Here is a 19,552-nt window from a genome sequence, read left to right as displayed (position 1 = left end):
GCAACTTAATAACTTCCCCCGACATGTGGATTCACCTGTGTATGCGTTCTTTTTCCTTGTTTGAAATTTTTCTCACTCAAATGGCAGTCCTGCTTCAATGACCATATCCGCCATGGGCGCCATGAGTACCCTTCGCTCCGAAGGAGGTTCATATGGCGATTTATCGGGGGGCTCTCAAGGTGATATGTCACAGACTGGTGGGGGTTACGGCGGTGGCATGCAAACGTCTATGACAATGCCCACAAGTTCTGTCATGAGCGACTACAGCGGTATGGCCAGCATGAGCGAGTCCTGTATGACCAGCATGATGACAACTACGACTCCTGCCACCACGTCAACTGCCATGAACACCTACTCCACACCCGCGTACGGCTCAGGCAGTTCTGGAGGTGGTGACGGTGGCTCAGGTTATCAAAGCTGCATGCAGGGTAAGTTTTCGCGAACTTGAGTCAGCGACGGCATGCTGACACCTCTATTCAGTGTGCGCTGCGTCCTATGGTGCTCCTACGATGGCATCCTCTGTATGGTCCGCTCCCCCCGCTACGACTACTGCAGCGGGTAGTTCTGGTTGCACGCACACTGTTATTGTTGCTCCTACCCAGGGCGTTTTGCGTTATGTGCCTTTCGCCATCAATGCGTCCGTTGGTGACACCGTTGCATTTGTCTGGAATGCCAACAAACATACTGTTACAAAGTCATCCGAACTGGCGGTAAGTCTGTTGATGAATATCAATTTAAAATAAAATATCTTAGATGCTTTTTAGATCTGCAATAAAACTTCGGACATGCCATTTACTTCTGGGGTGCAAAATCAGAGCTTCGTTTGTATGTGTCTGGAGCCATATCGTTGACGGTGAAACTGACCAGCGCCTTAGTCACCCAAAAGGTCAACGATACCAATACAACATTCTTCTACTGTGGAGTTACTGGACACTGTCAGAAAGGAATGTTCGGTATCCTGTATGTTTCTTTCTTGTTTGACGTGACAGTTATCTAACTCGTGACTCCAGAAACCCTCCCAATGCTATAACCGGTAGCAATGCAACGGTTTCCGGTATGATGCCTGTCATGGCTTCGAACGTGAGCGCTCGCTATAATTTATTTGACACCCTGATCTCAATTATCACCAGAGCTCGAACATGACTGCAATGGTTCAGTACACCCAAATGGTGACGGCGAACAATACCGTGGCTGGCAACTGGGGTGGAAACATCGACATGAGCAGCATGCCTGAATCGTCCTACCAATACATGCTGGAAAATGTGTTGTATGTTTCTGATTTTTCTTTCGCGGCTGACGTGACACTGACGCATCTTGCCACAAGGTATACGCGAACTTTCCTAGCCGCTAACCCTGAAGTTTTGTCAGCAGACGGCGTTGTCAACCTTTCTAGCGCGGGAACTACACCACTCATAATTCCAAAGGATATCAATGTCGCTGCCGCTAATTCCCCCATAGAGCCCACGTCTTCTGGATCTCCCACTTCTGGATCACCGACTGCCGAAACTACCAGCAGCAGTACTGGCAAGCCCTCAACAGGTGGTGCTAGGAGCCTCGGTTCATCAAGCATTCTCATCACTGTTGTTGTCACCTCCCTTGCGTTCGTCCTATGAACGACTTATAGCGGCTGGACTTGAAGTTGGCCATCTTTCCATTTTTTTTACTTGTTCTCACATAGCAGACTGTTCGTCCTCTTACGCTGCGCTCTGCGCCAGCTAGAGTAATGTTGTTCACTGTACCCTTTTTTCACCAGCCAGGCGCTGTGTCCTGTTTTGAAACGTACTTAGTTCTGCTGTCTTTGCATGGCATTAGCTTGCGTAGACATAGTCGTAGAGAAGCTGGAATCCAAATGGAGTCGGACGATATCATTTGAGAAGTGAAGTTCAGCTAAAAACCGAATATATCGTCGATCTCGTCTCGTTTCTCCCTGAGCTTCTTGGACCGCCCTTGGTCGGCAGGAGCAGAAGAGATCTTTCGTTTTGTCGCAATCCTATCTTTTCGAGTGGACAATTTTGTAACTGCCACTTTTTCTACCACTGACAGTTCCGGCTGATTAGATGCAATGTTGTAGGCGCGCCGTGAGGGAGATGGCAACATACCAACTGAAGCTTGCAAAGGATCGAAGTCTATGCTCACAGTGTTGTTTTTCACAATGACCCCAGCACCCACTGGTGTGGATGATGGTAGGTCGACCGTATCCCCTCTGGAAACAGCAGAACCAAAATCCTCCGAGGGAACATTTGGATCGATGGCAGGGACTGGCTGGTCACTCTGATCAGACAAAGGATGTTCTGTAGGCTTGGAAGTCCCCGATCCAGCGATGAAACTCGCTTTGTGGGCCGGCTTGGAGATAACAGTGATAATTAAACAGTGACTGGTAGAGATAGATCAACTTACGTCGATAACACTCAGTACGCGATCACAAGCAGACTCGCAGTCTCGGACACAATCACCCAATTCAGTCAACAAAGTCGCCATTCTTGAAGAAAGTCCAGCGAATAGTACAATTAGCTGAATGAATGCACCAGACTGCATTGCAAGGGCGAAATGACTATACCAAACGTTAAGCAATTGGAGGTGCACGAATTGCCAGTGACCCACTAATAAGCTTCTCGAACTCGCTCAGATGTCTGTGAACGACCATAATTAGGTATACGTCCAGTGATACATACTCACTCACTCTGAGGATCAGGCCAGAATATGCCTTAAATCTCTCAGCAATGAAAGATACATATGACCGACTTGGAACGTGATTCCAAGACCCTCTCATCAATTTTTCGCTGCAAGTACTCAATCACTTCATCTCATTCGCAAGCCCGAGTGAAATACCACACCTCTGAACAACGGTAGCACCATAGAACGACGCTCTAAGGATGTGCACATCCTCAGTCATGTTTACTTCTAGCAGCCGCCAACCATAACGTCTGATCTCCGAAATACGTTTGAAGAACAAAGCCGCTCGATGTTGATTTTTGCTTCTGTAGTAGAGCCTTTCAAGCACCTGCATTTCATCCTGGTAGCTGGCCAGAGCGGCTTGTAACCGACGTGAACATGTCTTCAGATCTTTGAGAATACTGTCAACAGTAGGGTGTAAGGAATTCTCGAGGGAAGCTCTTTGTGAGAAAGAGGTAGCTGTTGGAGCACGACTGCGCACGCGTTGTGCGTTCATTTCGAGCCTAGGATAGTTCGGCGGAGTCTTCTGATGTTATCCATGCAGCCTGTGTCACGGTCGGAAGCAAAATGCAAGTGACAGTATTACGTATACGTAGAAAAGTTGACGAAGTAGTAAATACTACTTTGGGTATTCTCCAATCCACCGAGCTAGTAGTAGTTGCAACCAGGCTGTTCAGAGGTCTGAGGACAAGTTTGCGATGTCCACGCAACAGGGTCAAGATGCCAAATTCTTCCAGCGCGGAAAGATCGAGGTGCGGCACTCTCAGACGGGTCGACAGGAACTCGGTGACGAACTTATTCACGTAGGAGTTCCGCGCTGAACTGCAAGCTGCGGAGGCAAAGGACAAGAAGTACCAGAAACGAAAAATAGTCCTGAAGAAGATTGTAGCAAACATCACGATGGGCAATGACAGTGAGTAACCAAGAATTGCTGTCAGTTGATTGATCACTTGCTCATATATATGCATGCACTCCACAGTGTCACCTCTATTTCACGACGTAATTCAATGCATTTCAACCCCGTTGTTAGAGATCAAGAAGAGTGGGTAGATAAGTCCTTGTGGACAATATTATGCTGATATCGCTACAGTGGTATACCTTTTCCTCGTCAGCTATGGGCGCTCGAAACCAGATCAGATACACCTCGTCATTCCTAGTTTCCTACAGGTATTGAGTTTACATTCGTCACGTCGGACTCACTGCCCTAATATGATATAGGACTGTAACGATCGCAACCCTCTCATACGAGCACTCGCAATCCGAACAATGTCCTATATTCCCATACCTGTGGTCACAGAGGCACTCAGTGATCAACTACGACATTGTCTCAAGGATCGTGACCCATATGTTCGCAAGACTGCTGCGATCTGTGTAGCGAAGGTCTATACTGCTGACCCTCGGAAAGCCGAACGTAAAGGCTTCGTTGAGCTTCTAAGAGACATGTTAATTGATGAGAACGCAACTGTGGTTGCAAACGCTGTGGCGGCATTATCGGAAATTGGAGATCGTCAGGACGGCGTTATCTTCAAGCTCAACTTGACCATTGCAAACAGACTTCTCGCGGCATTAGGCGAGAGCTCTGAGTGAGTGTCGAGTTACTTCTACTCTACAGTGAGGCTTACTATCGGCTTTCAAGATGGGGTCAAATTTATATTCTTGATTCGTTGTTGCGTTATGTTCCAGAGCAGCACGCAGACGCTGAAATGATGGCTGAACGTGTAATAGTGCAATTACAACATGCCAACTCTGCCGTGGTGCTGACGAGCATCAAAGCTCTGCTGTATTTGATGAACTACATGGATAATCGCCGATTGATAGAGTACATCTGCAAAAAGATGGGCCCTCCACTTGGTGAGTGGGATGTTGAGTCTCCTGAGCCGCAGGAACTAACAGAGGGTACTTGAAGTTACATTACTTTCCTCTGGTCCTGAGGTCCAATACGTTGCCCTTCGAAATATTTTGTTAATCATTCAGCGGCGACCTACTGTTCTCAAGAACGATGTCAAGGCCTTCTTCTGCAAATACAACGACCCAATATATGTCAAGCTTGCCAAGCTTGAGATAATGTATCGCCTCGCTCGGGAAGAAAATGCCCGAGAAGTACTAGCCGAGCTAGAAGAGTGCGTTAACATAGCATCTGACATCATCGGGGACTAAGCAGCTGTCACAGGTATGCTTCAGAGGTGGACGTTGATTTCGTTCGGAAGGCTGTCCGGTCAATAGGTCGTCTCGCCATCAAAGTGGAACCTGCTGCAGACAAGTGCATAGAATCATTGCTCAAGCTCATCGACACGAAAGTGACTTATGTCGTCCAAGAAGCTGTAATCGTCACCAAGGATATTTTCCGGAGGTACCCTGGGAAGTACGAGGGAATCATTCCAAGTCTTTGTGAGAACCTTGATGCATTGGATGAACCCGAGGCGAAAGCTGCCATGGTGTGGATATTGGGGCAATTTGCAGACAAAATAGATAACGCCGATGAACTTTTGGATGACCTTGTTTACAGCTTCTTAGATGAACCGGCTGAGGTGCGTATACTTTCCTATTGCACTCCCGAATCTTCTGAGACTTCTGTCAGGTCCAACTCGCACTTCTCACAGCTGTCGTGAAGCTTTTCATTTACAGGTCACAATCCGAGGCTACGAAGGCCCTTGTTCACAAAGTATTGAAGTGGGCAACGGAAGATATTGATAACCCTGACTTGCGAGATCGTGGTTTCATGTATTGGCGTATGCTCGCGATGAATCCAGCGGTGGCTGCAGAGATTGTACTGGCAGAAAAGCCTGCGATCACGACTGATTCGGATCGCATGGATCGTGGGGCTCTTGACCAACTCTTGCTGCATACTGGCTCACTTGGAAGCATATATCACAAGAATCCAGAGGTGACTACGTCTCATGTCTCTATTTATCACTCTGACTCATGTGCACGATGACAGACATTCATTCGAAACGCAGCGGGTAGAGCACTCATTGACAGCCCTGCGTTGAATGCGAACTCTAGGGCGGTGCTCGTTACCCTCGCACGACCGCAACTTCCACAAATGGCCATCAGTGTGTCGGGTCCTGGTCCTGTCGAACCTGCGCGACCATCACAGCCTGGTGAAGCACCAAGCAATCTACCTCTACCGACTATTATGGAATCTTCACTGAGTGATGAACGAGATTTACTAGATGTTGAAGGTGATGATGGCGCAGGTGGCGACAGCGGAGAGGGATACCCGGACGGTGATGATGATGGCCCAGTCACCAAAGCCGCAGATCCATATGCTTCCTTGGGTGGTGCATTTGGTGGTTACGTGACGGATGTGCCACAACCTGTGGCGGGCGGGGGGAGTCGTGGCGGTGATCTGGACGATTTACTCTTCTAACAACGTTTTGTTTAATTGTTTGCATATATCTGTATTGACGCATGGACAAGGATTGGTTGGGTATTCCGCACCCTTTCAAAACGCAAGCGGAGGAACGCCGCATGTGCATCAAGAGAATGCGGACTGAATCTTGCCAGCCACCTGTGAAATGGTAGTTTTTGGCCGTAAAGAGTTGTAGTGCTGGGGAAAGGATTGTCAACATGTACCATTCTCTGATGAAACATGGAACCATACCTCCCCTAGTCCATACATTCTTCTATGGAAACTGATGCGAGCTACCTTAGCAGACGACCGAGGTGACGGACCCGGATTGTGTTCAACGATCCGGGGGACACCACCCTGTACGACATGTATGGGAACATTATATGCTTGACTGAGCGCCAGGATTTCTGGTTCTCCACCCCAAGCACCAGTGTCCTTGATGGACATACAGTACTGCTCAAATTGCCGTGGAGTCATAAAGCCTTCACTTGTTGCTCCTACACCATCTTCCCCAAACGCGGACGGCAGGAAAGGCAAGAAGTGATCTGGATGAGTGTAGATGAAGTTCGATGCAGCAGCACGGACGGTGACGTAGTTGGCTTGATTGGGAGGAAGTATGTTAAGGAGGGCTAGCTGGTCCGCTACAGCAGAGAAGAGACAGTGTCCATCTGGTGGTATCTGTTGGCGGGTGATCGGTAGGGTTCAATAACGACGAACATATTGCCTCACCTCATGAGTCTGTACCCCAAGCTTGTCGCATGTCTCTTTGATCGATATCTCTTCTTCCTTCGCCTCTTTTTCTAGCCTTGAGTCTGCCTCTGGATCAATTGGTGCATGGTTCTTAGCCAAGGCTTCTGCCTTTCTCGCCTACTGACTGTTAGTATGTGACTGACGAAGGGTTCCTGTGATATTCACCTGTCGGGCTTCATGTCGGCTCCTACTATCCTGCTTTTTCTTGGCCGGTCGACAATTGTCTTTAACTGTATTCTCTTGGTTTTCTTGCATCTCCAGCAACACGGTAGCTGATTCTTGTTGTACAGTCTGGTTTCGGGAGTCGAGCTCCGCTAGCAGGTCATCCATGAGGACATTATCATCATCGGTTTGGACCTGATCCGGCGGGTTGTTAGTATGTGATGAGGAGACGAACTTCTTGATTTTGTTCTTTCTTGAGCCTGCCATAGTTTCTTGCGGTACTGTTTGGAGTAGAAGAAGAGCTTGCTGATACTCGGTCTTGACTTGGTCACCGTGCTGAGTGCTCCATGCAAGACCGAAAGCGGGATTGGATATAACATACAGATCTAATCTTATCTACTGCTCCTGCAATGCTTGTGCTAGGCACGATTGCAACTGTACTGTATCAATTCTCGAATGCACGTTGTGACTGCATAATTGTATTGATAACTACCACTCGCCTTCCCAACACATCCCCCGACCCTGTAGTAGGCAATTTCATCTGCGGAAGAGGTCTCGTAACGTGGGCCGCCACTGAGTGCATGGGGAACTGTGGTCAAGTATGGGCCTCTTGAGTCCTAGCAAACACGGTGTCTGTGCATTCAGACTGCCAGCTGCAGTTATCGACATCACGGACATTCCGAACTTGACACTACAAGACCACAGGTTGCGCAGTGTTATCACACGGACACGGACAGAGCCGAGGTCCGGGACAGAATCATGATGCGCCCTTCATCCCGAGAAGTGTCGACTTGAATTAATGATGACCGTTCACGCACGATGGTCAAAAACGGGGCTTTTGTCGGTAACATTGCGAGACCCTTTTTTGATGAGCAGATTGAAGCTGGCACAGCAGGTTTTGATTGGCGAACAAAGAAGTCAAGGCAACTGTTCGAAAGAAGGTCAATTGAGGGCATCAAAGGCAACTTACTTTTGCTCTTATACCACGAGCCAACTGTGTCAGAATATGAGAGGCGAGGTATTTAGTCTACACTCACCATGTTCAAATTGGCGGAGAGTGCACCATGTGACAGACGCATAGCATAAAATTGCACAAGAAGTGAGGCTAGGCTAGGCTATAAAGATATGCATAGCCATGGATCATGGTTGACGTACGCTGAATCAGAATTCGATGGAGAGTTTGTATGCGCTGTACGAATGCTGTAGTCGTGATTGTTCTACTTGCGAGAATTCTAGGAAGCACTTACATGCAGGTGCACTGCCACCTTCGATCTTTTAACATATGGCGCGCTGTCCTTAACCGATTTCCCTCGGTCCACTCTATCAGCTTTCTACGCGAGTAGGCGATTTTTACTTCAGTCAGAGACCCCAAATCCTTTCATTGCATCAAGCCGACGCACGCGATATACCACACCTCCTCTGTCCGCTTCCAGGTCTGCAATCAAACATATGGACACCCCTCCGATGACAGGCTTGACTTGTGCTCAGTGCGCTCGGAAGTTGGGTGATCTTGTGGCGCAACTCCCCGTCAACGATATCGAAGAAACATGGAAAGAAGTCGAGTTGACGGCCCAACAACTAGCAAACGGGCTTCGTGTTCGAGATGGTCCTGGTGAGTGACATGTTTACGGCGCAACTCAGGGGAGATTTATGCGCTGCGGCTGATAGATGATAATCACACGATGTTGGGAAAAACTTTACTGCCTCAGAATCTCACAACTTTACTAAGCAGCGCGTTGAATGGTACGCTTATCCCAGGTGCTAGTCGCACAGCACCTGTCTTTGAGATTCTTCGTGTTGGCGCGAACCTTTGCGTGGAGCATGGTGAGTCTCGTTTCTCAAGAGCTTCCCGCGGCAGGTTATTAAATAAGCTATGTCAAGACCAGAACAGGGGGCACCTGCTCGAGGCAGGTTTTCCCCAGGCCGTCGTATCCTTGCTTGAAGGCTACACAGACACTATTCCCGAGGAACCCCAGATGGATCCATTTCCTATGTCCATTGCACACTTACAGGTGGTGAAGACTGCTGTTGGGGTCTTGTTGAACGCTACACTAACATATGGCATGTTGCATTCTCAACACAATGATGGACAGATACTGACTTGTTCTCTAGAACCAGTGAGAAATCGTCTCACATCGCTAGAGGTTGCGAAGACGATTGTCCGGCTATCCACAGCCCTCTACCCTCCCTCCGCATGGATGAGAACCACCTCTAACCTCCATCCTTCCGACGAATCTCCAGCTGACATCACCTTTGACCGTATCGCCGAATCTTGGACTATAAGAGCCGGACTATCAAGTTGGGCAGGAAGGTTAATATCAGAACTTCAAGACGATGGTGCAATTGCTTTCTGATGCCATAGTTCGGCTAATCTCATTATTCTTTTGCTTTAGTACACCCTCTATTCTCCCAAGAAGTGCTACCATATCTCGTCCAATCCCTCATCGCCTTCACGCCACCACTCTTGGTTGCGCCCCCTCCCCCTCATTTCGCGCAACCTTCTCAACTAAGAACGACTCTCCTCAATACAGACTTTGACCTTCTCTCAGAGTCATGCTCTCACCTCGAGTCATCAGCTCTTGACGTGGCGGACGTGCGTCTTTCGCTAGCTCGCGGCTTTACATTTCCCGCAGAGCATCATGACATTCCCTGTTTTTCTGCGATGCTCGACTTTGTTGAAAAGGGAAAATATCCTCCATTATGGTATGTTCAGTCTGAGAATGGTCTCGAGGGCGGGGACGTCAGTAAGAAAGAGAAGGCTTTCGATGATTGCAAGGCCGCCGTAATCAAGGCCGTCGTAGAAGTCTCTGGAGATGATAGGAATCTCGATGTACTGTGGGACGACTCAGACGATGCACAGCCAGGAGGGGAGTTTGTGTCACGAATGATTGACTGGATCAGAGCTTTCGTCAGCGGCGAGACTTATGGCAATGGGAGAGATGACCTTGTCATTTGTGCCACTTTATCTCTGGGTAACATAACACGTGGAGGCAAGTAACACATAGTAATGTGGATTGCTGACTGACATTGGCTTAGAATCTCACTCAACAATTCTACTCTCTCAGCCATACGACATTGCTCAACTCCTCTCGTCGGACGCTCTGCTAGCTCCGTCCACTGACATCAAATTGAAGCATGGTGTCATTGGTTTGTTGAAGCACTTAGCACAGTCCTCATCTCAGATGCCATCCAATCGTGCCGCCCTAAGCGCCGCTGGTGTCATCCAGCTCGTACTTAGGAGTGGAGTTTGGGACGACAGAAGTGATTTCATGCTTGAAATAGTTCAGGTGAATGCCATCGGTGCTATAAAGCATTTGTGCAACAACAGTGGTAAGCATCTATTTTCGGCTTGCTCCTGTGTTAATCTAGAACGACTGCTTCCTTGCAGTGGATAATGCTTGCAAGTTCATACTGGAACCAGTGGATAGCCAAGACCCTCCTTCGACAGGTCTGTCCCAGTTGCTTGCCCTTATCAAGCGCTCCGACACAGTCGCGATCAAGAGCGAAGGTACACGTATCATTGTGAACTTGATCAGGTCGCTATGGACAAATGAGCGTAGAGATGAACAAAGCAGCGAGGAGGAGCTACAAGCCAGACAACAGAAGCGGGTGAAAGCTATGGATGCTTTGCTTACTGCAGCGTGCGCAGAAGCTCTGGCTGCCCTCATTGGCAGAAGCGCCAAGCATCTCATCCTCATCAACGAGGGTGTAGTGGCATCAAGTCTGCTGAGCATGCATCGTGACGGAGGTGAGCGAGGCGAATATCTGATGTTGACTGACAAATGACAAATATTGCTACATAGGTGCCTTGGTTCTGAATGCCTTGACCGCTCCATTACCAGTAGAAGTGACACCATCCTCGACGGGTTCCGCCCCGGCGTCTACAACGGCTTCTACCAGTAGTGAAACGATGGACTCCCCAATCGTCTTGTCTCCAACGGGCGCTTCCAATAAGATACCATCCGTTCGACATGCCCTCGATCAGCTTGTCGTCTCTCTAAAGAGCGATTCCACTCCTGCCGAGGTCCGAACAAACATATGTGCGTTCTTAGGCCAGATCAGCAAGCGTGGAACCGGAGATGGGCTCCAGAGGCTGAAAGATGCCACAAAACCAATTCTCGAAGAGTTGGTCAGCACTCACGGACCAAGCATGCTCGGGAGCGCTGCGAAGAAGGTGTTGGACATGTGGTCATCGGAGTGAACTTTGCTTGGAATATGAATGGAATGGCAGATGTTATCAATGTATTTTTTGCGTGTTTTCTAGACAGGTATGAGTATATGAGTTGCGTTGTCTTCACGATCATGAGCTGAGTTGCTGAACGTGACCGCTGTAACAAGATGCTCAATAGAGCCTTTTGATCAACCTACAGGTTAGTGGAAGATGAGATCGTATCATTATTATAAGAGTCGGGAAACATAATATCATTGTTGAGCTTTACGCCTGGGACAAGCAGGTTTCGGAAGATGATTATCACATGGCCGCAACATGCTCGGGCATGAACGTTTGAACCTGGACCGGCAACTGGCCCTACAAATCGTGTACCTCGTCTTGCTAATGACGACTCGGACAAGCCTTGAGGCCTGAGGTGGAACTTTGACTCGGAACTATTCAACGTCGGTAGCGATGACTTGGCCCTAGAAATCTGAGCAGCCCTGACCCATGCATCTGCGCGCATCGAACATAGACTGACTGGGTCCAGTATACCCCCCCCCACAGTGATTGTGTCCGCAGTGACACGTAGCTCAGACACAGAAGGAGCGACTATCTTCCGAGTCCTGCCTAGGGGAGACTACTATCAGAGACCCTGCCTCGACTATTTCTCTGACCTCTAGTCCTCTAGTACCTTCAGACCTTTCCAACTTGCAGTCCTGATCACCTAGTACGCACGAAGTTGTCCAACCAACCATGGATTTTGAGTGCTGCTAATTAAGTTTCGGAGGCAGAGTTTATGTTATTTGTGTTCATGAAACGGGACGAACCGAACCCGGTTATGCGTAACCGGTAATCCAGTGTGTTCAGCTGGCATTCATGTGTATTCGATACGCACGACTTATATACCGCAGCTGAGCGCCGAGGTTCCCTCATCCACTTGTGATATTTCTTGGACAACACTGTGTTAACCATGCCTACAAGTAAAATCTCGGTGAACGTTTCTCAGGGCATCGCGACGATAACCTTGAATGAACCTCACCGTTTGAATGCGCTGGCACCGGAAGGTTTGTGGTGTGCTTGAGCAAACTGCGTTTGACTGACCCACTATCGACTTGCAGATTATGATGAATTTGCCAACTCTTTACGGGCCATCGATAAAAGAGAAGATGTAGTAGCAACTGTATGGCAAGGCAAGCAAGCTTTTAACTTGGTGACAGTCTCTTAGACAACTTATCTTGCGAATGCACAGCAAATGGGAAGTGGTTCTGCGCGTAAGTTTGCAGTTCACAGCAAGTGTTTCGTTTCTCATGTTGCTCACTGTTTCGGAAAGTGGCACAGACGTGAAGCAAACAATCAAGAAGACTACTTCAAGCACTCCGACTCGACGCTCGGCGAGAGATCACCTCATCAATGGGGTAGTGGCTGCGAACACAGATTGCACACATGCAGTACGTTGCAATATTTCCTTTTCCATAGTGTCGTCGACCGATTATTCCTACCATGAAAGCTCTATAGTCACAGCAAAATGCTTGTTGCAGCACTAAATGGCCCGGTGATGGGTATGCAACTTCCTTTCTCAATATCTTGCAAACAGGTTAAATGACGGCTTTGAGGTCAGGCATAGCAGCTGGTACGTTCACCATAGATGCTATACGCGCTATCTCTCATAAGTCCCTGCAGCTTTTCTTGGCAACTTTGATTTGATATATGCCGTGCCAGAAGCTTGGTTGAATGTCGGCTTCCCATTCCTGGGTATGCACGTTTGATTGCTTTCTTCGATACACGATGAAGACCTGCACCCTCGCAGGCATTGCGGTGGAAGGAGGAGCTAGTGTTTCGTTCGTCAACCGCAGTGAGTGAAAACATTGTTGTACGATCTTTTCTCAGCCTCGTCCAGTGGGAATCGCCAAGGCAAACGAGGTCCTTCTTCTGAACAAGAAGATCAGCGCATCTGAGATGCTTGAATGTGGATTCATCAAGTGTGTTCCCGCATCCAACTTTTCCTATCCCATATTGAGAATGATTCAGCAAAATTTTTCCATCGAAATCAACGGAAGAATTCCACTCTGCAGTTTACCAGCATCTTGTTAAGGAACTCGATGGCTTAGTGCCTGCCTCTATCATCGCCATCAAATCCCTCATCAAAGCTGGGTTGAATGATAAGAACGACTTCCACGCTGTGAATCTCCGAGAGAGTTATGCCCAAGCGGAAAGATTTAGTAGTGGAGTACCTGCTGAGCGCTTCGGGAAGATTGCCAGGAAAGAAATTAGGCACAAACTGTGATCTATGTGCGTATATTTCCCCTTATCTTGCGAGACTTATTACCGACCGGCGCACCTGACCATGACCAGTGACCACGTGTAAACTTGGTGTATACCTGGCTATTTTAGTCGTATACATACCCTCCAACAGGAATCTTTTGTACCCAAGAGATTGCCAGGAAACGTAATCAATATATTCCCATGCTCGCTTCTTATCTTTTGCAGCAATTTCCGCTCGAGACTACATCATGACCAGCAAACGCTTGAGTCCGTTTGACTCTGAGCACGTAGACGAGAAGTTCTACCATGCCGAAGATCTACAAGACCCACATGAGAGCACGCTGCACCGTGGGCTCAAGGCCCGCCAAATGTCCATGATAGCAGTCAGTTGCCTGCTTTTCGGTTACATTGTCATACTCACTGAGATGCAGCTAGGCGGGACTATTGGCACAGGTTTGCTCATGAGCTCCGGAACTGCCTTGGTTCAGGGAGGACCCCTTGGTCTCTGTCTCGGTTTCTTGTTCGTCGGTTTCATTTGTTTCCTGACTCTTTCAGCCCTGGGGGAGATGACTGCGTATCTCCCACATAAAAGGGGTTTTGCTGGGTATGCAACGCGTTTTGTGGACCCAGCCCTTGGTTTCGCACTAGGCTGGGTATACCTGATCAAGTATCTCATTGCTCCTGCGAGTAACATCAATGCAGCCGGCATTGTAATGCAATATTGGACGCTCTCGGTGCCCATCGAGGTCTGGGCAGGTACGAACGCTATCCAACACGTTGCCCTGAATCTCACTCCAGCGAATTTGTAGCACTGTACATCACCCTCGGTGAGTTGGGTCAACGACTCCTTGAGCCGTCTCCTAATGTCTCCAGTTGTTATCATGAACTTGCTTGGTATACAATTTTTTGGAGAATTGGAGTTTTGGATGAGTGGCATGAAGGTCGTATCCCTCGCGGGGTTAATCCTCCTCGGCATCATCGTCGACCTTGGGGGAAACCCCAAACACGATCGCATTGGATTCCGATACTGGCGACAACCAAACGGACCCATGGGCAGCTACCTCCTCCACGAGGTGCACAACGAACGTTTCGCGATCTTTCTTGGATTTTGGAGCACATTAACCACTGCGTTGTTTGCATACATTGGCAGCGAATTGGTTGCGGTTACGGCCGGAGAGGCACAGAACCCGAGGAAAACGATTCCCAAAGCTATCAAGTCAACATTTGTTCGTATCTTTGTGCTCTATATTGGATGCGTGTTTGCGATAAGTCTTATCGTGCCGAGCACCAGCACTGTAAGTAAGGCTGTCAGGAGATAATTGATATGGCACTTTCAATTTGTCCACTTCTAGCAACTCTTAGTAGCCAATAGCTCGCATGCAGGCGCAGCAGCATCACCCTTCGTTGTTGGTGGGTCATCGCGGGCCTCCTGATCCATGGAACCTTCTCATGCCGCTCAGGCATAACTTTGGTCGGAATCAAGGGGCTCAACCATGTCATCAATGCGATGATTCTCCTCTTTACCATCAGTGCAGCCAATAGTGATCTGTACATCGCATCCCGGACACTCTACGGTCTCGCGGTAGAACGAAAGGCGCCTAAAATATTCATGAAAGTGAATAAAAGAGGTCTTCCTTGGGTGTCTCTGCTTGTTGTATCGTTATTCATGTGCTTAACGTTCTTGAACGTGAGCTCTTCAAGCTCAACAGGTAAGTTCTATTAAGCCAAGTCAGTGACCCCACATTAATTCATATTGCCACCAGTGTTCGCATATGGGGTCAACCTCCTTTCTGCATTTGGGGCCATTACCTGGATGACAATCGCTTACAGCCACATGTGAGTAATCGTTTCTCTTCGGGAACTATCGCGTGAACACATGTATGTAGACGCTTCGTGCAGGCGCTCAAGGCTCAAGGCATCTCGCGCGATAGCTTGCCGTATAAGGGGCCCGGTCAACCGATGGGGTCTTGGTTCGTTCTGGTTTCAACTGGAGTAATTTTACTTTTCAAAGGTAGCCTGGCGTGTTCGGCTGCATCGATGGGAAGCTAACACAATAACGTGTTTTGCAGGGTTCAATACTTTCCTGCCCTTTACGCCTGGATTATTCATCACGTGAGGGTATTCACATTCACGTTCTCAGCGTTCTTCATAGCCGAATCCGATCTAGGTCATACCTCCCAGTACCGCTGTTTTTTATACTCTGGCTCGGGTATAAACTTCGTTTCCGGACTCGGGTTATACCATCGTCCAAGGTTGATCTAATCACAGGCAAACGGGAGATCGACGAGGAAGAGGAACGATTTGTCTTGGGGGAAAAGGCGCGAGAGGCTGAGTTGTCGAGATGGCAAAGACTTGCGGGCGCGCTGTGAGCACAGCGCTATCCGTTTACGTTTGGTGATGGTGTTCGTGACAACCAAACTCACCATGCTGCGTTTAATATTCACGTACATTTATGCAATCCGACCAGCGGCGATGCAATTTCAGGGTGGCCCCCACATAACGACAGATAACAACGTGTTCAGTACTGCTCGAGCTGGACGATTTCCTGAACAAACGTGTCATCTGCCATGGTTGCGTTGGTTCAGTTTGCCCATAGCGGAAAGGGTCTGATGAAGATTTTTTCAAGACGGAGAAGTCTGTCAACAACGTTATCTCGCAACACTGATGGCGTGAAGGGCGTCTTTTCACATCTAGATGTCATGTCCGCTGTCATTGGATGTGCCCATTCGAGCAAGAACTAGGTTCTTCATGTGCAGTTGATGGGGAGATAACCACATATGCAGACTGATGCGACGGATATATGTGAGCTAGTTGATAAACGTGTGCATCTGATTTGAATACCTATCTACTGCCCCGCAGTATCTACGGGATGTGCGCTCCCTTTTGTGAAAGAAGCGCTGGACAATATTAATCCCCGTTCAAACGTTGCATGGCCGTGGGTCGGTGGCAGATTTCCACACAATTCTAGCATTCAATACGTGTGAGGTGCCGTACAGCTTGGAGATTATCGATTATCGATCATGTCCCCAGAGCCGTGGCCCCTCACACGTATCTGCTGATGGAGATGGCGTGCTCACAGGTACTGGTCTCGAAAAGATCCATTTAGCAGCAAAACGGGCTAGGCTACCCCCTGTGCGCACTCTATAAATTTCCATTTCCATTCTGCGCCAGCCTCCGCTCCGAGGCATTGATTTGACTCGTTTTCGCACAGGCCCATCAGCAGACAGTTACATTGTTGGTCGGCGGCCAAAAATGAGTCGCTTGCGTGAGTAATTACGGAGTGCGGAGTACAGTTGATCTGTCATTCAGTTGCGGGGGATGTACGAGCAATTGACACGCCGCAGATATGAATGCACTTCTTGTGCCTGGACCAAACGAGACGATAGCGCACGATGCATTGTTGTATCCCCTGAATGATAAACTCATCGAAGTTCAAAGTAATGAATTGCATCAGGAAATGATTAAATTGTGGTAGTACATACAGAGTGCGTAAAGGTAACTCGTTGTGGGGAATGATACAGATGCGATTATAGATAATCAATCCAGAGGATAGCGAAAACAAGGATCCCAACAAGCCACGGTGGAAAAAAATATCAGTGGGGAGCCGAGGATAAACGGTTGAATGAAGCGAGCTAATGCGATGAAAATGGCATCACGTTCTGATGCGGGTGTTTGAATTCGGCAGGGACACGTCCGGTCCTGTGAAAGTCTCGGGTTGCGGCGCATGCAAATCGAGGAGGACGGTGGCGTTGTCATTCGTATTTAGAACGTCGCTAATGGACTTTTCTGCAAGGGAGCACGTCTAAGCAAGTGGGTCAGCTTAGGAATCAATTACGACAGCGCTTCACTAACTCGGCTGTAACCACCCCTTTGAAGGGTTTGCCGTGACACTGCAATGGCATTGTGGATACTATCATACGCGTAACGTCGTCTGACAAACAAGTCAATGAGAGAGGAACAAGTTCGGAAAACGATGGGCGCTTACAAGACACCCTCGAGCTCGCGACGGGACCGGGGTACGATGAATAGGTCAGAGCCTGAGAGGTAACGCGTGAATGCTTGGTAGGATGCACACCCTGCAACGAGGGTCTCGTTGAAGGAAGGATGGTCTTGATCCCAGGTGAACCAATTTTCACTGAAATGGCAGACAGAAATCAGGTCATGCTAGAAGTATAAAAGGCATTGAACACACGTTAAATGGGTATGGGCCAGTGCCTCTGAAGTGTTTGGGGCGAAGAAGCGATCCATGTATAGTGGAGTGGGGTGGCACTGGTGACTCGGAAGGGAGAGTTGAAGTGTAGGAAAGGCACAAAGGCTCTGTGGTTTATATAACAGTTGATTCTTGGTGGTTACTAATGAAGGCTAGGCTGTCCACAGCAAAAGCGGTATCGTTGGTGGAATTGGCTGGCTCGGGGAACAAACGTGAAGTTTGAACTGCTTTTAAGTGAAGATCATCCGATTTCCAAATTGAGACATGGAGCAGCGCTTCGCCACTTTTCGCACACGTTTGAAAAGTGCGGGCCTAAAATTGACTAGCACTCTGACACAACCGCGGCTAATTGCATCTCCACCATTTGCACCCTCAACGTCAAATTCTATTCCGCACAAGTTATTAAAAAACTGGCACCAAGGACTTCCGATGCACCCGGTGGATTAGTCTAGTCAATAATCCACCGTGCGGATCATCAGTCGTCATCCCAAAGTCAAATACACCGTGCCACGAGTCACTGACCCGCACTTGGCGGTTCTAAGTTCGACTTGGCTGGTCTTCGAGGCGGTTCTTCAAATCCTGTCTCAGGCCTATTAGATTTCTTGGCCCGATGGCCAGCTGTTACATCCACTTTTCTCCGTAGGCTTGGTCCCTCAGAAGTTTCGGGCCGCCGCAACTGCTGGCGAAGGAACTCGCGGCCCCCGAACCAGACTCATCAGTGGCCCGGTATCAGTTCCGCCTATTTGTCAACTACTACTCGGGTTTTCAAACGTCGATGTTCAGGCACCTTGCGGCTTTGTCGTATCGTGACCTACCATGTCACGCGTTCATATTCGTGCCACATCAAGACCATTATCGGCTTTAGTACATATCCTGGACCGTAGGTGAGGTAAGTACTCATGTCCTCCCTGAACTTCGCAGCATAGCCTTAGAATCATTACCAACCGCCTTCTTATCAATGCTCCGCTTCGAGGCTGTTACGAAATCAACAGAAGACCAATCAACCTGCGTCACTGACATGGACAACTCACAGTGCTAGTGCTGTAATTTCATCACTGCGCACGCAGCCATTATTCCCTCACTGAGCGAGGGACAGTCGGTCATCGGAAATGGACACGTTGATGCCATCACATCAACTTGAAGGCTGGTCAAGGTCAAACGTGCGTTACCCAATAGCAAGGAAGGCCTAGTCAAAGAGTGCTAGCGCGCGCTTGGCGCTGTGCGAGGCGCCAGGTATGATGGAATATGGAATATGATCATAGCTTCTGTGAATAGAATGTTTTTCGTTTTGTCACTGCCAAGCTACACTCAAGGACCGCCTAGATTCAAACAAATGTTTCTCGACGACGATGGTGCGTGTCACCTATGTAGTCACCACCGCTGCTGTTGTTCAATTTTGTCACCAGGAACAAGCAATGGGATTGTACCGGGATATAATTATCACCGGACCCTTCCCCTATCAACAAGGAGGAATCGGGCAATATCTCACCTTGCCGACTTCTACTTTTGGTCATTTGTATATCCAATTTCAGTTGCGAAAGTGTACAACGTTGTGTGTATATGTTGGTCCATGGTACGGGAGTTGGTTTTTTTGTGGGGGTGCGCAACGCCCGCAGGGCGTTCGTGCCGCTTACATAATTTTCCCATCAGCGAGTTGCGCAAATACAAGTGACCCAGTGATGTTTCTGTGTCTCACAAATCTCACATGCAACATATGAGCACAAAAATTTGCAAATACCTTCCTTAGGTACTTTATCAGCTGCATTCAAATTTCATAATGTTTGGTGGAGTTGTTGTGACATTATAGGTCAAGAGATCTCGAGGAGTACTGCAGACTCCTACCCAGTCGGCGGGTGTGTGAGAGTCTTCATACTGTTACCTTAGCCACAAACCAAATACGTACAACATTATTTCAAACACCGCAACTTTGGACTCTACACACCCAGCCGACTGGCAAAACTTGTAGTGGCGTGAGGTTTGACCGTGTTTG

The 19,552-nt window shown here is 48.5% G+C and overlaps 8 protein-coding genes across 8 annotated transcripts; 5 read left to right on the top strand and 3 right to left on the bottom strand.

Annotated features, from left to right (window-relative positions):
* Window positions 1-343: 343 nt before the first annotated feature.
* DEU56DRAFT_722640 (uncharacterized protein) lies at window positions 344-1,613 on the top strand (the record flags this gene model as incomplete). Its single annotated transcript, XM_041347739.1, has 7 exons — window positions 344-428; window positions 481-710; window positions 765-825; window positions 876-960; window positions 1,011-1,080; window positions 1,131-1,267; window positions 1,325-1,613. 7 exons carry the CDS (start codon window positions 344-346, stop codon window positions 1,611-1,613), a joined length of 957 nt encoding a protein of 318 aa, XP_041215510.1.
* Window positions 1,614-1,798: 185 nt separating this feature from the next.
* Window positions 1,799-3,266, bottom strand: DEU56DRAFT_762864 (uncharacterized protein). Its single transcript, XM_041350764.1, has 6 exons — window positions 2,835-3,266; window positions 2,681-2,780; window positions 2,602-2,630; window positions 2,398-2,551; window positions 2,100-2,343; window positions 1,799-2,036 (listed from the first exon to the last, which is right to left on the bottom strand). Exons 1-6 carry the CDS (start codon window positions 3,167-3,169, stop codon window positions 1,888-1,890), a joined length of 1,011 nt encoding a protein of 336 aa, XP_041215509.1. The 5' UTR covers window positions 3,170-3,266; the 3' UTR covers window positions 1,799-1,887.
* A 12-nt stretch (window positions 3,267-3,278) lies between these two features.
* On the top strand, window positions 3,279-6,051 carry DEU56DRAFT_762860 (Adaptor protein complex beta subunit). The gene is made up of 10 exons (XM_041350763.1): window positions 3,279-3,425; window positions 3,481-3,586; window positions 3,653-3,715; window positions 3,764-3,840; window positions 3,892-4,256; window positions 4,310-4,524; window positions 4,580-4,793; window positions 4,844-5,201; window positions 5,252-5,557; window positions 5,612-6,051. The coding sequence occupies exons 1-10, from the start codon at window positions 3,372-3,374 to the stop codon at window positions 6,041-6,043; spliced, it is 2,190 nt and encodes a 729-aa protein (XP_041215508.1). The 5' UTR covers window positions 3,279-3,371; the 3' UTR covers window positions 6,044-6,051.
* DEU56DRAFT_762857 (uncharacterized protein) lies at window positions 6,052-7,320 on the bottom strand. The gene is made up of 4 exons (XM_041350762.1): window positions 6,941-7,320; window positions 6,755-6,892; window positions 6,278-6,703; window positions 6,052-6,223 (listed from the first exon to the last, which is right to left on the bottom strand). Exons 1-4 carry the CDS (start codon window positions 7,202-7,204, stop codon window positions 6,152-6,154), a joined length of 900 nt encoding a protein of 299 aa, XP_041215507.1. The 5' UTR covers window positions 7,205-7,320; the 3' UTR covers window positions 6,052-6,151.
* An 881-nt stretch (window positions 7,321-8,201) lies between these two features.
* DEU56DRAFT_762851 (uncharacterized protein) lies at window positions 8,202-11,266 on the top strand. The gene is made up of 8 exons (XM_041350761.1): window positions 8,202-8,549; window positions 8,606-8,761; window positions 8,819-8,998; window positions 9,050-9,274; window positions 9,331-9,927; window positions 9,974-10,267; window positions 10,326-10,685; window positions 10,741-11,266. Exons 1-8 carry the CDS (start codon window positions 8,387-8,389, stop codon window positions 11,136-11,138), a joined length of 2,373 nt encoding a protein of 790 aa, XP_041215506.1. The 5' UTR covers window positions 8,202-8,386; the 3' UTR covers window positions 11,139-11,266.
* A 636-nt stretch (window positions 11,267-11,902) lies between these two features.
* DEU56DRAFT_762846 (ClpP/crotonase-like domain-containing protein) lies at window positions 11,903-13,587 on the top strand. Its single transcript, XM_041350760.1, has 11 exons — window positions 11,903-12,154; window positions 12,209-12,280; window positions 12,340-12,361; window positions 12,421-12,538; window positions 12,598-12,649; window positions 12,709-12,720; window positions 12,771-12,842; window positions 12,898-12,942; window positions 12,988-13,069; window positions 13,119-13,379; window positions 13,443-13,587. The coding sequence occupies exons 1-10, from the start codon at window positions 12,061-12,063 to the stop codon at window positions 13,372-13,374; spliced, it is 825 nt and encodes a 274-aa protein (XP_041215505.1). The 5' UTR covers window positions 11,903-12,060; the 3' UTR covers window positions 13,375-13,379; window positions 13,443-13,587.
* Window position 13,588: 1 nt separating this feature from the next.
* On the top strand, window positions 13,589-15,910 carry DEU56DRAFT_896793 (dicarboxylic amino acid permease). Its single transcript, XM_041356432.1, has 10 exons — window positions 13,589-13,735; window positions 13,784-14,108; window positions 14,162-14,179; window positions 14,226-14,647; window positions 14,705-14,762; window positions 14,813-15,061; window positions 15,116-15,188; window positions 15,239-15,363; window positions 15,422-15,464; window positions 15,520-15,910. The coding sequence occupies exons 1-10, from the start codon at window positions 13,601-13,603 to the stop codon at window positions 15,719-15,721; spliced, it is 1,650 nt and encodes a 549-aa protein (XP_041215504.1). The 5' UTR covers window positions 13,589-13,600; the 3' UTR covers window positions 15,722-15,910.
* Window positions 15,911-16,774: 864 nt separating this feature from the next.
* Window positions 16,775-17,802, bottom strand: DEU56DRAFT_762839 (uncharacterized protein). The gene is made up of 4 exons (XM_041350759.1): window positions 17,545-17,802; window positions 17,338-17,487; window positions 17,205-17,283; window positions 16,775-17,154 (listed from the first exon to the last, which is right to left on the bottom strand). The coding sequence occupies exons 1-4, from the start codon at window positions 17,598-17,600 to the stop codon at window positions 17,005-17,007; spliced, it is 435 nt and encodes a 144-aa protein (XP_041215503.1). The 5' UTR covers window positions 17,601-17,802; the 3' UTR covers window positions 16,775-17,004.
* Window positions 17,803-19,552: the final 1,750 nt, after the last annotated feature.

The sequence above is a fragment of the Suillus clintonianus genome (genome assembly GCF_016758775.1).
Source record: "Suillus clintonianus strain FC179 chromosome Unknown DEU56scaffold_1, whole genome shotgun sequence".
NCBI lineage: Eukaryota > Fungi > Basidiomycota > Agaricomycetes > Boletales > Suillaceae > Suillus > Suillus clintonianus.
The sequence above is the reverse complement of the archived record's forward strand: the minus strand, read 5'-3'. Positions and strand labels throughout refer to the sequence as shown.